Below are 15160 nucleotides of genomic sequence, written 5' to 3'. Positions count from 1 at the left end.
AGGATTTCTGCTGAGTGTGGCAGATAGAAGGTTGGGGAGGAGGAGGAGCAGAGGAGATTTTCACAGAATGGAGGGAGATGCTATGCATTTGTGATTCATTTTCTACTCTGCTCTGCTAAGAGTAGTGTTGAATAGCAGTTGGACTACAGACAGACAACTCGCACTTCAAGAATGGGAAGTATTTAGAATATTAAGTAACCTTGATATTAATAAGGCTGTGGGAATGGATATGATATCATCACACATATTACAGGAATGTGCAAAAGAGCTGGCAGTGCCCTTGACTTGGTTGTTTAACAGAAGTCTGTCAACAGGAACAGCCCCAGAAGAATGTAAGGAAGGAAAAATAGTGCTACTGTATGTGTATATCAAATGTAGTGGTGAAGGTGTTAGAGATGCTGGTTAGAGACAGAATATAAACCTGGATTGATAAGAATGGAAATCTTTTGACAGAGCAGCATGGATTTGTTAAGGTAAGGGCATGTTTTTATAACTTGGTTATAGTTTATAATAGGGTGACTAGTGTATTGGATGCGGAAGTGCTTACACAATGATTTATTTGAATTTCACTAAAGCATTCACATCAAAAACTGCTGTTGAAAGTGAGCAGGATGGGGATGAATAGTCATATGGTGGCTTAGTTACAGGGATGGATGCCTGATAGTAGCCAGCAAGTTGTGTATGGGATGCAGTGTCCTGAAAAGGAAAGGCGATGAGTGGGGTGCCTTGTGGGTTCTGTTCTGGGTCTACTGTTGTTTAACTTATATATCAATGATATAGTTCACAATGTGAAAGGAAATATTTGGATGCTAAATTAGGGAGAACAATGTTGGGAATTTCTTCAGGTGCAAACTTTGTTTGCTTACACTTGGATAAAGGATTATACCAAGTATATAATTTCTTGGTATCTTTAATTTATTGTAAAAGTTGTAAGGGTTACCTCAAAAAAATTGCTGCTATAATGTGAAGAACAGTGACATGAATGGATAATGAAGTGATAGTTCCACTGTACAAGATATTAATTAGGCCTCATTTGGATTTCTTTGCACAGATCTGATCATCTAGTTATATTGCTGGTATGGAAACATTGGAAGGAGTGCAGAGGTGAATAACTAAGACTTTCTCAGGACTCTGGTTTCTTAAAAACTTGTCAGATAGGAGGAGTATTGATATAAATGAGATATATAAGTTGGTGAGAGCAGTCTGTCAAATAGATTCTCACTTACTCACACTCCTTATTCACATGACCTTTACAAAGGTCATGTGAGTAAGGAAATGAAAAGGAAATTTTTTTGCTTAGTGGGTAGTTAATGAGTGGAATGCATTGCTAGAGTGAGTAGTGAGTGCTCCAACGTTGAATGTGTTCAAGGCAAGGTGTGATAGTTATTGTGGTCTGTGAGTGTTTGACCTTCTGCAATGAGTCTTCGGACTCCATGGAGGCTTGGAAATATGTTGAAAGCAATACATTTTTATGCCGAAATATAGTGTTAGTGATGACTAGTCTAGAAACCAGTGGTGGTTGGTGAAATTTTAAATGGGGTGCAGCCTATACAAAATAACAAAAACAAAATTTTTTTATTATTTTGTAATAAATTGGTTACCGATTAGGAAAAAAAAAATTTTTTTTTATTATTTTGTATAGGCAGCACCCCATTTAAAATTTCACCAGCCGCCACTGCTAGAAACTGAGTAGAATCTGTATCAACCTTCCTTTTTGTCAGATTTTCGAGACATTTCTGTAGTGGGAATTTATTATGTACTCTGCTGTCACTGACAAAAAACAGGCCACCTTTTTTTTCCCCTTCTATATGTTGAGCTGTTCTTTCTAATGAGTTGAAAATGCACTTTATTTCTTCTTCTTCTGTTGAACTATAGACACAAATAAGTCACATTGTTGGCTTTCTTATTTTAACTTTTGTTCACTTTCTTTGTTTATTCTTCTGATTCTAATATGTCTCTTATAATTTTGTTTATTCTTCTAGAAACACAATCTCTTGGTTAATTTACCAATTTGGGATTATGCCAACCAAACTGTATCTTTCTTATATTGACTGAAACTATATGTACATTATTATGATACAACAGAATGAGACAACTTTTTTATTTACTACCAATATTTTAGTCTACTGTCTGAAACTATTCTCTGAATATTAAAGTAATCTTTATATAATGTATATACGAGGAATGTTCAAAAAAAAAGACAAACTTTTTAAATAGTTTGCCAACTGCCACGGAGAGTGCACTGAAGCTACTGACCGCACTTAGCAGCAGGTTTTGACAACAAACTACCATTTGTCCCATTCTACTATGAGCATTGGTCGTCAAGTTACGTGTGCTGAAGTGAGCACGTGTACAAGCTGTTCATCAGATTTGTGGCAAAGTGACAATGAAAGAGCTTGAAGAACAATGTGTGTGTGTGTGTGTGTGTGTGTGTGTGTGTGTGTGAAATTTTGCTGAAAACTTGGTAAACATTTTACAGAGACATTTCAATTCCTTAACCACTCATATGGAGAGGCCTTTATGAGCTGAATGCAGTGCTATGAGTGGTTTAAGTGTTTTAAAATGGGCAGAATATCGGTTGGCGAAGATCACAGGCCTGGACAACCTTCCACATCAACAGATGACTAACATGTTGAGAGAGTTTGTACTGTGATTCGTGGAAATCGTTGTTTAACTGTCCAAGAAGTTGCTAATGAAGTGGGCATCAGCATAGGAACTTGCCATCAAATTTTGACTGAAAAACTTCAGATGCATCGTGTCAGTGCGAAATTCGTGCTGTGTTTGTTGACTAATGATGACTGCTTGCCGATGCAAATAGTAATGGAAACTTTCTTAAGAACATCATAACAGGAGATGAGACATGGGTTTATGGCTATGATGCTGACACCAAGATTGCAATCATCACAGTGGGTTGGGGAAAGGGTCTTCTTGACCAAAAAAAAGTACAGATGAGTCAGTCAAAGATCAAAGTGATGCTGGTTGAGTTTTTTGATTGGAAAGGCATTATCCATTATGAAGTTGTACCATGTGGTCAGATGGTAAACAAAGTATTGCCCCAGGAAGTTTTAGTGTGTTTGAGAGATGCTGTGTGCAGAAAGAAGCCTGAGTTGTGGGAAAACCAGACTTGGATGTTGCACCATGCCAATGCACATGCTCGTGCGTCGCTCCTCATCCACAGTTATATGCAAAACATCAGCCATCCGTTGTGCCCCATCCACCCTATTCTCCAAACTTAGTCCCAGCAGACTTTTTCCTGTTTCCCAAACTTAATACCACTTCGAAAGGATGTCATTTCCAAATCGCAGAGGAGATTCAGGAAAATGTGATAAGAGAACTGCGCGGCATCACAGATAGTGCATTCCAGGAACCATTCCATCAATGGAAGAAATGTTGGGAATGGTGTATCACCAGTAGAGGGGGGGGCTACTTTGAATGGGATAGTGCTTAAAATGAGCAATAAAGTCTTTATAGCAAAAGTTTGATCTTTTTTTGAACATGCCTTGTATGTCATTCCCATCCATGAAAGGTGGCAGAATCTACACACATTAGTGCCATGTGTAGGGTTTAAGCAAGGGTTGACAAAGAAAGAACCTGCTAACATGAACAGCTTTGAATTGAATTGAAGAGTAGATGGCAGTAAGGTTCCATTCAATATTATATACTTCTAACATGTTATCTTTATTCTACACACGATCTGAATACAGTCCATGGTAGTGCATGTGATAGGGAAACTTGTAGCACTGATGAAAAACATTGTGAGCTACTACTCTGGAAATAAGATAATTTTAAGCAGTTATTCCATATTTGATATTTTGAATCAAATTTTGATAATTTGATCATTTGGAACAGGTAATAATAAAAACCACTTTGTGGTTTTTGTTATTACCTGTTTTTTTTCTTATTCTAGTCACTCTGTAGATAGTTTGGATGGTATGTGGTCTATAAGGCCAGATTTTTGATGATCACGATAACATACTCATCTCTTGATATTCATCTTTTCTATGTAAGGTTTCCCATTTTATTTTTGACCAGACAGTAAACATGAAGCTAGTTTATGAATCAGAAGGTGATATATAGATTGACTGCTTGATGAAGGAGAGTGTGACTTTAATAATCTTTTCACTAGAATTTTTGGTATGTTTATAGTTTACCATTTATTGGACTGCATTCTCTATAGAGAACATGCTGATGACAATGATAAAGAGGCTGCCATTTGGATTATATATTGATCAGCTTCTCAAGGAATGGAAGACAGCCATTGGATTTGATCTCTCTGTTGAATTACGTTTTGGGCTGAGGCTGTTCATCCTATTTGCAAAGATTGCTAATTTCTGATTGGGTGAATGGCTAATTACACAAGATGTCATCTGTGCTATAATACCAAATAAACAGGTGAATAATTTGGCTAGGGTAGCGGAAATTTAGTGGTTCCATTGTGGTATCCTCTTTTGTAACATATCAAGAAAAGTAACCAGTATACATGATAAAATCTGTTTTACAGTATCAAGTGGAAAATCTTGTTTCAGTAGTATCACAAATGGAAGGTTTATGTGTGCCAAAGCATTCCATTAAGTTTTATTTGATTTTTGTCATTTGTTTTATGTTGCTTCATTTTCACTCCTGACATCTTGTGTATTCTTGATAAAGAGTGATGAATGTCCTATCAAGACATTTTTTTTCAGTGTCAATTTTGCTGTGTTGTACATGGGCAAGTTGATGTGCTCTGCTACAATATATAAGGGCACTCCTTCCTTATGAATTCTAGGAAGACTTCATATATATATCCTGGGTAGTCTGGCATGCTATATTGTAAGATTATAGTGAAATTCTTTATCCCAGAAAATGACTTTATCAACAACTAGTTGATTTTATTAATTTTCTTTAATATAGGGTCTCTGTTGATGCATCTATATATTTTTTTAGCTGCACCTTTTAGTGCTTATTGTCATCTACGGTAACCTCTCTTCATTTAAATGTTGTTCTTATTAAGTTAGTTACTAAGATTATTACTGGCAATAAATAAAGGTTTCTAACCACATACCATAAAACTTTATTAATTTTATATCATGTCTCCTTATATTTCATTGAAAAAACAGATTACAATGTATTATTATTATTATCATCTCATTAAAAAATTTTATAAACATAATTTGGAGTTGTTTGCTGTTGAATTAAAAAATATAATAAATTATATTTGCATTTCTTTTATAGTCGATGGCTTGCTTCACAACAAATATGGCAGGAGTTTGAGGGCCACCTACGTGGCATGACGTCATGGCTTGTTGGTGCAGAAACAATCCTTGCTCATAGTCGTCTTCCCAATGGAGAACTTGAATTTGATCGTGCTCGTACTCACCAAGAGGTTAGTATGTGTATCATTCAACTTGCTTTGTGACAAGGAGCTCCATATTAAAAGAGAAATCTACCAAATGTCTTTTGTTCTTAGGAACTAGATATAAATAGGCAATTGTATTTTATAAAAATATAGTTGACATGAAAGGAAACATTTCAGGAGAAAGGATAGGCATGCTTTTGTTTTTATTTTATCATCATCATCATCATCATCAAATTCCTGCCATGTACCCTGAAGGGGTGTACAGGATATGATAGTACTACATGAAAAAATTACATCATTACTAACTTCCTATCTACAATTTTCCTCCAAATCAGACTGTTACTCAAGACTCCAACATTATCAGATCATATATTTCTATCATCTAAGGCACTTTGTACCGTATCAATCCACCTATATCTTGATCTTCCTCTGAGTTGTTTTCCTGCCAACCTGGCAAAGAACACTTGTTTTGCTAATCTTTTCTCTCCCATTCTATTTAAGTGACCGTACCACCTGAGATTAGCTCTGCTAATGCATTCCTGGATGCTGACAATGTCAAGTTCTTTCCTAATATCTCCTTTTTTTAATATGATATTGCCATTCATGCCATCTGTTCATGCCTATAATCTTTCTCAGGACTCTCATATCTGCAGTCTCTAGTCTTTGGTCAAGTGTTTTACTTCTGACCCAGCTCTCAGATCCATTAGTTAAAACTGGTTTGAACACTGTCTTGTATACAGCTAATTTAGTGTTCCGACTAATTTCTCTCTTATTCCATATGAATTTATTCAATTGACTTCCCACCATACCAGCTTTTGCTGATTCTGTTGTTTATTTCTATATTGAATTTACCATCTTCACTAAAAATTGTGCCTAAGTAGATGAAATGTTTTACTTGTTCCACAGGTTCTCCATTCACAACACAGTAGACATTTTCAATGATTCTGTCTATTTTCATTGTCTTTGTCTTTTTATTGCTGACCTTCATACCATATCTATTACAACAGCTATTTAATTTAGTCAGAGAATCTTGCAGACTTGTAGCGGATTTATTTAGAAGTATAACGTCATCCACATAAAGCAAAGAGCTGACATTAACATCTCCAAGTTTGATATGTTTAATACCACTTTCCTTCATAATGTGATCCATATAGATAATGAATAACAGAGGGGATAATGTACATCCTTGTCTCACACCAGATTTAACATAAAACCATCTTCCTCTACTTCCTTCAATTCTAACTGCTGACTTACAACTCAAATAAAGACTAAGTATTGCTTGATATAATGCCCCATTGACACCATATAACTGCAGCGTATTGAATAGCTTCTCTCTTGGCACCTAGTCATATGCCATTTCCAAATCGACAAAACTTAAATACAGATCTTTGTTATATTCCCATGCTTTCTCGACTATTTCTCATAAAGTGAAGATCTGATCCTGACAGCCTGTATTTGGCCTGAATCCAGCTTGTTCTTCACCCAGCTTTTCTTCCACAATTCTTCTCAATCGTATCTCAAGAATACTTGCATAGATCTTGCCAGGAACACTTAGTAGGGAAATACCTCTGTAATTCTCACATTCAGTTTTATTTCCCTTTTTATATATGGGTATTATGAGAGCTCTATTCCAATCATCGGGAATTCGTCCCTCTATCCAGGCTTTCTGAATTATGCAGTGCGGCCACTGTAAGACTTTTATACTACCATACTTGAGCATTTCTGGTCAAATATCGTCTACTGTGGTATTAAACCTGATATCAAAATTGGAGATGTTAACGTCAGCTCTTTGTTTTATGCGGATGATATTATACTTCTAAATAAATCCGCTACAAGTCTGCAAGATTCTCTGACTAAATTGAATAGCTTTTGAAATAGATATGGTATGAAGGTCAGCAATAAAAAGACAAAGAGAATGAAAATAGGCAGAATCATTGAAAATGTCAACTGTGTTGTGAATGGAGAACCTGTGGAACAAGTAAAACATTTCAGCTACTTAGGCACAATTTTTAGTGAAGATGGTAAATTAAATATGGAAATAGACAACAGAATCAGCAAAGCTGGTATGGTGGGAAGTCAATTGAATAAATTCGTATATGAATAAAAGAGAAATTAGTCGGAACACTAAATTAGCTGTGTAAAAGACAGTGTTCAAACTAGTTTTAACTTATTCATCTGAGAGCTGGGTCAGAAGTAAAACACTTGACCAAAGACTAGAGACCGCAGATATGAGAGTCCTGAGAAAGATTTTAGGCGTAAACAGATGGCATCAATGGCAATATCATAATAAAAATGAGGATATTAGGAAAGAACTTGATATTGTCAGCATTCAGGAATGCGTTAGCAGAGCTAATCTCAGGTGGTATGGTCACCTAAACAGAATGGGCGAGGAAAGATTAGCAAAACAAGTGTTCTCTCCCAGGTTGGCAGCAAAACGACCCAGAGGAAGACCAAGATATAGGTGGATTGATAAGGTACAAAGTGCTTTAGACGATAGAAATATAAGATCTGATAATGTTGGAGTCTTGACAAGTAACAGACTGATTTGGAGGAAAATTGTAGATAGGAAGTTAGTAATGATATAATTTTTCATGTAGTACTATCATATCCTGTACACCCCTTGTGGGTATATGGCAGGAATTTGATGATGATGATGAAGTTTCTTACATGTTATTCTTTTCAATATGAAATTCAATTTTATCCTGCCCATGACTAAATAGTGATCACTTCCAATTTCCAATCCTCTGTACACTGTGGTGTCCTGCACCAGAAAGAACACATCATTATCAACAATAACATAGTCAATGATACTTTTCTTATTCCTTGCCTCTTCTTTCCATGTGAATTTGTGCACATTTGTATGTTGGAACATGGTGTTAGTAATAACCAGTCCATGTCCTGAGCAGAAATCCAACAGATATTTGCCATTATTATTAGCTTTACTCTTTTCTCCAAATTTTCCCAAAATATTTTTGTATGTCTCACAATCATTTCCTACTCTTCTATTTAGATCCCCAACAAGGACCAACTTTTCCTTTTTCATTGTGTCAGTTGCTTTTTCTATAGCATCAAAAAATCCCTCCACTTCTTCCTTAGTAGAACCTTCTGTGGGACCATAGGCACAAATAAGTCTCATTGTCCAGTTCCCCATTCTCATATTTGCTCACATTACTCTACTTGAGACTGACTGCCATTCAAGAAGATTAGCCTCGTATTTTGTGTTGTATACTATGGCTACCCCTTCTTTTCCTTGATTGTCATTGCCTGAATATAACATTTTGTATTTATTGCTTAGAAAGATCTCAACAGTTTTGGTCTTTTTTGTTTTCAGTCACCCCTATTATGTCGATTTGGTACTTATCTAATTCCTCAGCTAGCTCCATTTCTTGGCCATTCAGGCTTCTTATGTTGATAGTACCGATCTTTAACTCTGGTGATGTTGAGTTGGGGTTTGTTTTCAGATTTGTTCCAGTAGCTGACTTATCGCTGTTCGCCCTGGTTCCCTGGCGAAAACAACGGGGGCGTTGTTTAACTGGGCGACGCCCCAGCCGGCATGAAATTTTGTCATGTTGTACCATCATTTTCTATTTTGGTTTAACCAATAAGAATAAAATTTGGTCGGCTAAATCCCAAATTGCCAGTCCATCCTCGTTCGTTCAGTATCCAAGTAGATACCCAACAGGGTGCACCACGAGAAGGTGAGAATTGGACATTAGGTCAGAAGCCCTGGTCGGTTCTCCGCATTCCTTTAAAGGCTATGTGGAGGTCTCCTCTCAGTTATACAGCTTTTACCCTTAAGCACGCCGTTTTTATTTTATTTTAATTATTATTTTATTTATTTAATTTTTTAGCAGTTTCTAGAACCTAATGTTTGTAGAATCTATAGTACTTAGTATTGGATTTAAGCAGTTGTACATTGAAAAGCATTTTCATAAGAAACCAAACCTTTTGTTTATAATCAATTCTGTTTCTTTTTTCCAAGTTTTAGTAGTTGCAAAAATACTTTGTGGGTAGTCAAGACTGTTTCTCAGAATTGCATTTAGAAGAATTACATTTCATAATAAATGATAGAAATATTAAAATATTATATTAAATGGTAGAAATATAAAGTGATGGAGCATGCATGTTATTTTTCTTATAGATGTTACAACAACAAGTTACTGAAAAGATGGCTATTCTTGAGGCAGTTAACAAGACTAGTAAGAAAATTGCAGAGCAATGTTCAGCACCTGATGCAGTTTTACTCCAAGAACAGATGGAATCTCTAAACAGAAGGTGGAAAGCTTTGGTTGTTGAACTTGCATCAAGAAGGGAAAAGTAAGAAGCGGTCTGGTGTTTTTTTTAAAAAAACTATTAATCTAATTCAGGGGTTGGCATCATATCTGTGTGCCATTTGTGGTCTGCAATCATTTCTGTTATATATAGTAATATTATTCTGCCATATAATTGATTGAATTGATTATCATGCATTGTGTTCTTCTGTAAGACTACTTTGGTGATACAGTTCAGGTTGGCTTGTAGTGAAAACAAAATATTTTGATCTCTGTTTGAATTTTTTTGATTACATGTGTTTCAGCTATGTTTGAACTTGTTACTCCATCATGCTTCTAGCCTTCACTAGTGTCATAGCAAACATGTGCTGACTCAGTACACCTGTGCTAGCTTTATTGGTTGGATTTGTTTTTGTGGTGTCTCTGTGTGGAGTATTTTATTAAAATAAAATTTCTAAAATTGGCAGTGTCAAGTAAAAATGAAAATTGATTCCAATGGGTAAATATCATTTAATAAATGTTGGATGGATGATATTTGTTTTATAGAGCACAATGGGAAAAAAAACTCTTGTCTCATATGTAAAGAATTGATAGCCATTATGAAGGAGTATAACATTCAATGCTACTATGAAACTAAACATAAAGAAAAATTTTCCCACCTTCAATGACAATTTAAAATTAGAAAGAAAAAAAAATCAAAAAAGTAATATTAGAGACAAGCTGCATAATTTGACATTTTGCAGATTAATATTTGAAAAAGAAAACAATATTATGTTCCAAACACTAGATTTGGAGAAAATATTGACACTTTCTCTCTCTCTCTCTCTCAAGAAAAAATTTGGAGAAAAAATTTGATTCTTTCAAAATCTGTTCATCTTTGATATCAAGAAGTTTCTGATCATTTACATTTGGAACAGACTTGTTTGCAAACAAAGAGTACACTAAAAGAAAGACTTTTTTTCATTCATTGAAACTAATGGAATTCTATGCTGGTTTTCCTCATCTTAAAAAATTAATAGCTGAAATGATAACAGTGTTTGTAGTCATGTGTATTTGTGAACAACATATTTCACGCATGAATTATATCAGAAACAAATTTTGATCACATTATTAATACTGTAGCTTTGAAGTGCAGCAGCAGAGAGAAAATACTTCTGCTATCGTGCTTGATATTTGAAAGGTGTTGTGATCTGCCTTCCATTCTTTGTAATTGGATTACTTTTCTCTTTTTCTCAGGTTGTTCATTGCATCTCCCACTGTGGATGTTTGTGATTCTCTGTGGAAATACTAGTGGTGGTGGTCGGCGGTAGATGGCATTGGTGTAGTTGCGGTTAGTTGAAGTTGGTGGATTGAGTGGTGAATACAGAGAGTTGTGGAGTGGGTGCCCTCCCTCGATGAGTCTTTGGACTCCCTGGAGGTGTAATAATAATAATAATAATCTATTGTATTTGTGAATGTATGTAAAATATTGCTACATGTACTGTATTTCTTGGACGATGTTCTCTCTTCAGATTTCACCCACTCTCTTCCTCATTACATAATGACCTCTCATAGACCTCAAATCTTATCCATAATTTTGTAGATAATAGCACTTTGCATTCCACCTTCTCATACCTTACAGTGCTCAGTCTCAAACTTCAAGCTCTTCTAAAACCATTGCCCTAAACACTGATCTCAATTATCATCATCTTATTAAAAGATGATGATAATTTTTATCACAGTTTTATCTTTGATAATGCTTTGCTGAACAGACAAGACAGATCTCTCTTCTTAAACTGACACTTACTCTTAGCCTTTCCTGACATAAACATATCACTCCTATAGCATTCTCAGTTTCCAAAAAAAAATTTTTTTTCATTCACGATGTTATTTTTTATCTCTACAACTTCTAACTCTGTACAAATTCAAAATCTGCCTAACCTTGGATTACTGTCCTTACATTTGGGGTAGTGTACAAAAAAAATCCTCTAAAAATTCATAATGCTGTCCAAACAAGGGTAGTTCATCTAATTGATAACCTCTACATCTCACAGACAGTCAGTTTCTGCTTCAGGCCTTTTCTCCATATATTGTCATGGCTGCTGCTCAACACAACTGGCATCCATCATTCCGTTCCACCCATTTCTGCTCAGTCTACAATAATACAAGCAGCAGCTGCTTAACATCCATTGACATTTAAATTGCTAACCCACCAATCCTGATACTTTTATTCACAATTCATTTCATTTGAATGATGAACAGATATATTCCAGAGAATATCCCCATGAAGTGTTCCCTGAGGATTAACATGCCCATCTCTTCAGAAAGAATATCAGCAGATTACTTTCTTTTTAAATTTCTTCAAAATTAAATTTAAAAGCATTTTTTCCCATAAATGTTAGTAAATTAATGTTAGTTTTTAAAAAAAGCTACTATGCTTTTTTTTTGTGTTTTATTTGCAGTTTTGTTTTAAATAGACAGTTTAAAAAGGTAAGCCATTTTTTTAAAAAAAATATTCTTTAAGTCTGCACTTAGCATCATTGATACATTGAGCAATTGCTAATGTAAAATTATATAACTCAGTTGTCCCCCCCCTCAATAAACCACAAAGTTCTCATTGTGATTCACCTCAATAAAGAGTTGCTGACCCCCAATATAATTTATTCTATAAAATATCGTTGTTGATTTTGTTATATTTTGCAACATGATATTTATTGTATTGTAATTCTCAGTTTTGGTTGATATTTTCACGCAGCACTTGATTGGTGGATGAATTTTATTTATACAATGCTTGGAAAGAAGTCAACAGACACTGTAGTGTGACGAACAAAGCCATGGCGCCCACCTTAATGGATATGGAACCCCCTTTTGCGGTGATGACTGTAGCAATCTTACGGGGCATATTTTCCACAAACATATGATAGCAATCAATGGGAATTTTGGACCATTCTTCCTGTAGGAATGTAATGAGGTCCTGGACAGTTGTGGGGTAGATATCCCTTGACCTCACTCAACGCTCTGTTCATCCCACAGATGTTCAATAGGATTGAGATCAGGACTTTGTGGCGATGTTCATGTCCACCAACTACGCAGCTACAGCAGCAGCCTTATGACACCATGCATTGTCTTGCTTAAAGACACAGTGATCAGTAGAAATTCTTTCTTTGTGGTGTTTCTGTAGAAACACCACAAAGTAGGAAGCAATGCATCGTCCAAGTTCAGATACCTCTTGTTGTTCAGTGTTCGTGGCACCGCAAACAGAGGCCCAAGGCCAAACCAGGAAAATAGGACCATATCATAACACCACCACTTCCCAATTTCATAGTTTTTGTTACACACTCTTGGTAAGAGACATTCACCAGGCATACCTACATCCATCTATCCATCCAATCCCATCCCATCCCATCCATCCCTCTCTCTCTCTCTCTCTCTCCTTGGTAGAGGGTGTAGCATGATTCATCACTCCATAACAGAGCTTTCCAAGCTTCCACATCCTACTGTGCTACGGAAGCCGACACTGCATGTTGGTTTGGTAATGTGGGACTTTCATATTGTGGTCCTACCATGGAATATTTTCTTTTTTTTCTCAGATATTGCTTCCACATGATTCATAATGTATTCGTGCAAAGATTCCCATTGTTTGGATCACTGGATGATGCTCCACAAATCCTTAAACAGGGATACTCTAATTTTGATAAACTTGTATACTGTACTCATATTTAAGAATTTAGGGATGCAAAACACACATGTTGAAATGATTATTTTACTTATTATTAATAAAATAACACTTGACGTTTTGACCCCTGTATTGAGGCCATCATCAGAAAGATACATGTGTATAGGAAACCAAGCTACATGCTCTTGCACTCTATATACAGGTAAATTAAATCTACGCTGTTAATTGATCTTTTTCTTAGCCTGACATCTAGTGATAAAAAAAAATAATAAATAAATAAATAAAATATTAAAAAATAAAATTAAATAAATAAAAACCTACAATAAACTCTGCTAAAGTCCCTCCTGTACTAAGATTTTCTGGATTTGTATGGTTCAGATTGTTATATAATACTACTATTTTCTTCTGGATTTGTACAGTTCAAGTTGCTATTGAATGTTAAGGGGAAAAAAACATTTCATCGAATCTTCTTGTATTGAGATTTTTCTTTGGCTTGTTCTGGTTGCAAATGGGTCCTCCACATTCTTGGAATGGTTAGACCATCATCTTTGTTCAGATTTGGATTACGTTTGAGCATTTCATATGCTTCCTTAAATTTCCTCTCGAACAGGTTTTGGTGTGGTGTAGGGACTTTACCTTTCCAATCAATTCTGTGGTATGTTTGGAGTGCGCAGTCAGAAAGGGCCGGTTTTTCCAAAATGGAGGTATTTAATGTGTTGTTTGTGTTCATTCTTCCTAATTGGGATGGTTCACCCTGTTTCCCCTATGTATGGTAGGTTACATGTGCATTGTATTTTGTAAACCCCTAAGTGGGCCTAGGTGTGGAAAAGGATCTTTGGAAGAACTGAGTAGGTGTCTTAATTTTGTTGGGGGTTTAAAGGTGATTTTGATGTTATATTTGTATAGTGTTCTATTTTTTTGGAAATGCCTCTAACATAAGGTATGGCAATAGCATTCGTGAATTCTTTTTTGTTTTTAGTGGTATCTCTGTGGAGGATCTTGTGAATAGTTTTTTTACTGTATCCATTTTTTATTTTATTTCCTGATAATCTCGTATTCCTGGTTTAGAGCTTGTTCATTTGAACAAATAGTTTGAGCTCTGTGTTTAAGGGTGCTTATGCCCCCTATTTTTTGGGGGGGGGTGATAAGAATTTTTGTGTATGTACTGGCCTGTGTGTGCTTAGGTTTGCAGTAGACTGAGGAGGAGAGAGACACCCTGAGGGAAGATGTGTGACGAGCGTGTCTAGGAACGGAAGAGAGTTGTTTTTTTCCATTTCAATGGTAAATTGAAATGGAAAAAATTGAAATGGATAAGGAATGTATTTAGTGCTTCGTGGCCATGGGGCTAAATGGCAAAAATATCATCAACGTATCTGAGCCAAATTTTGGACTTTAGGCACGCTGACTCTAGAGCTTGTTGCTCAAAGTCTTCCATATAAAAGTTAGCTATTGGGGGGGGGGGGGGGGGAGTGATGAGCCCATGGCTGTACTCTCTTTTTGAAGGTAAAAATTGTTTTGCCACACAAAATATCCGGAGCGGAGTACGTGGGCAAAGAGGGCCGTGATGTCGTGTGGAAAAATGTTCTGTATAGTATCATTGATCAGGACATTGGTGAAAAGGGAAGTTATGTCAAAGCTGACTAATAAATCTTGGTCATTGAGTGTAATGTTTTTAATTTTGTTTATGAAATGGTGTGTATTTTTTATGTAGGAATGGGAATGACCTACCATTTCCTTGAGTGTGACCACTAATTTTTTGGCTAAGTGGTAATTTGGGCTGTCGATTCCTTCAACAATCAGATGTAGTGGTGTGTCTGTTTTGTGTATTTTTGGCAGGCCATAAATTCTGGATGCGCAGGAATAATGAGGTATTAGTTTTTTTAGTTGTTTCTTCTGGCC

The 15160-nt window shown here is 35.9% G+C and overlaps 1 protein-coding gene across 1 annotated transcript in view; it reads left to right on the top strand.

The window, feature by feature from the left end:
* Positions 1 to 15160, top strand: part of Dys (Dystrophin) — a 923162-nt gene that overhangs the window by 470104 nt on the left and 437898 nt on the right. The window contains exons 41-42 of the mRNA XM_090409612.1: positions 5212 to 5362; positions 9477 to 9652. Of these exons, the coding sequence (XP_090265738.1) occupies positions 5212 to 5362; positions 9477 to 9652 (327 nt within the window). The remainder of the gene's footprint in view (positions 1 to 5211; positions 5363 to 9476; positions 9653 to 15160) is intronic.

The sequence above is a fragment of the Typopeltis vanoorti genome, chromosome 19, assembly GCF_054136105.1.
Source record: "Typopeltis vanoorti isolate ZY-2024b chromosome 19, IOZ_Tvanoo_1.0, whole genome shotgun sequence".
Classification (NCBI taxonomy): domain Eukaryota; kingdom Metazoa; phylum Arthropoda; class Arachnida; order Uropygi; family Thelyphonidae; genus Typopeltis; species Typopeltis vanoorti.
This window is presented reverse-complemented; position numbering and strand designations above follow the sequence as displayed.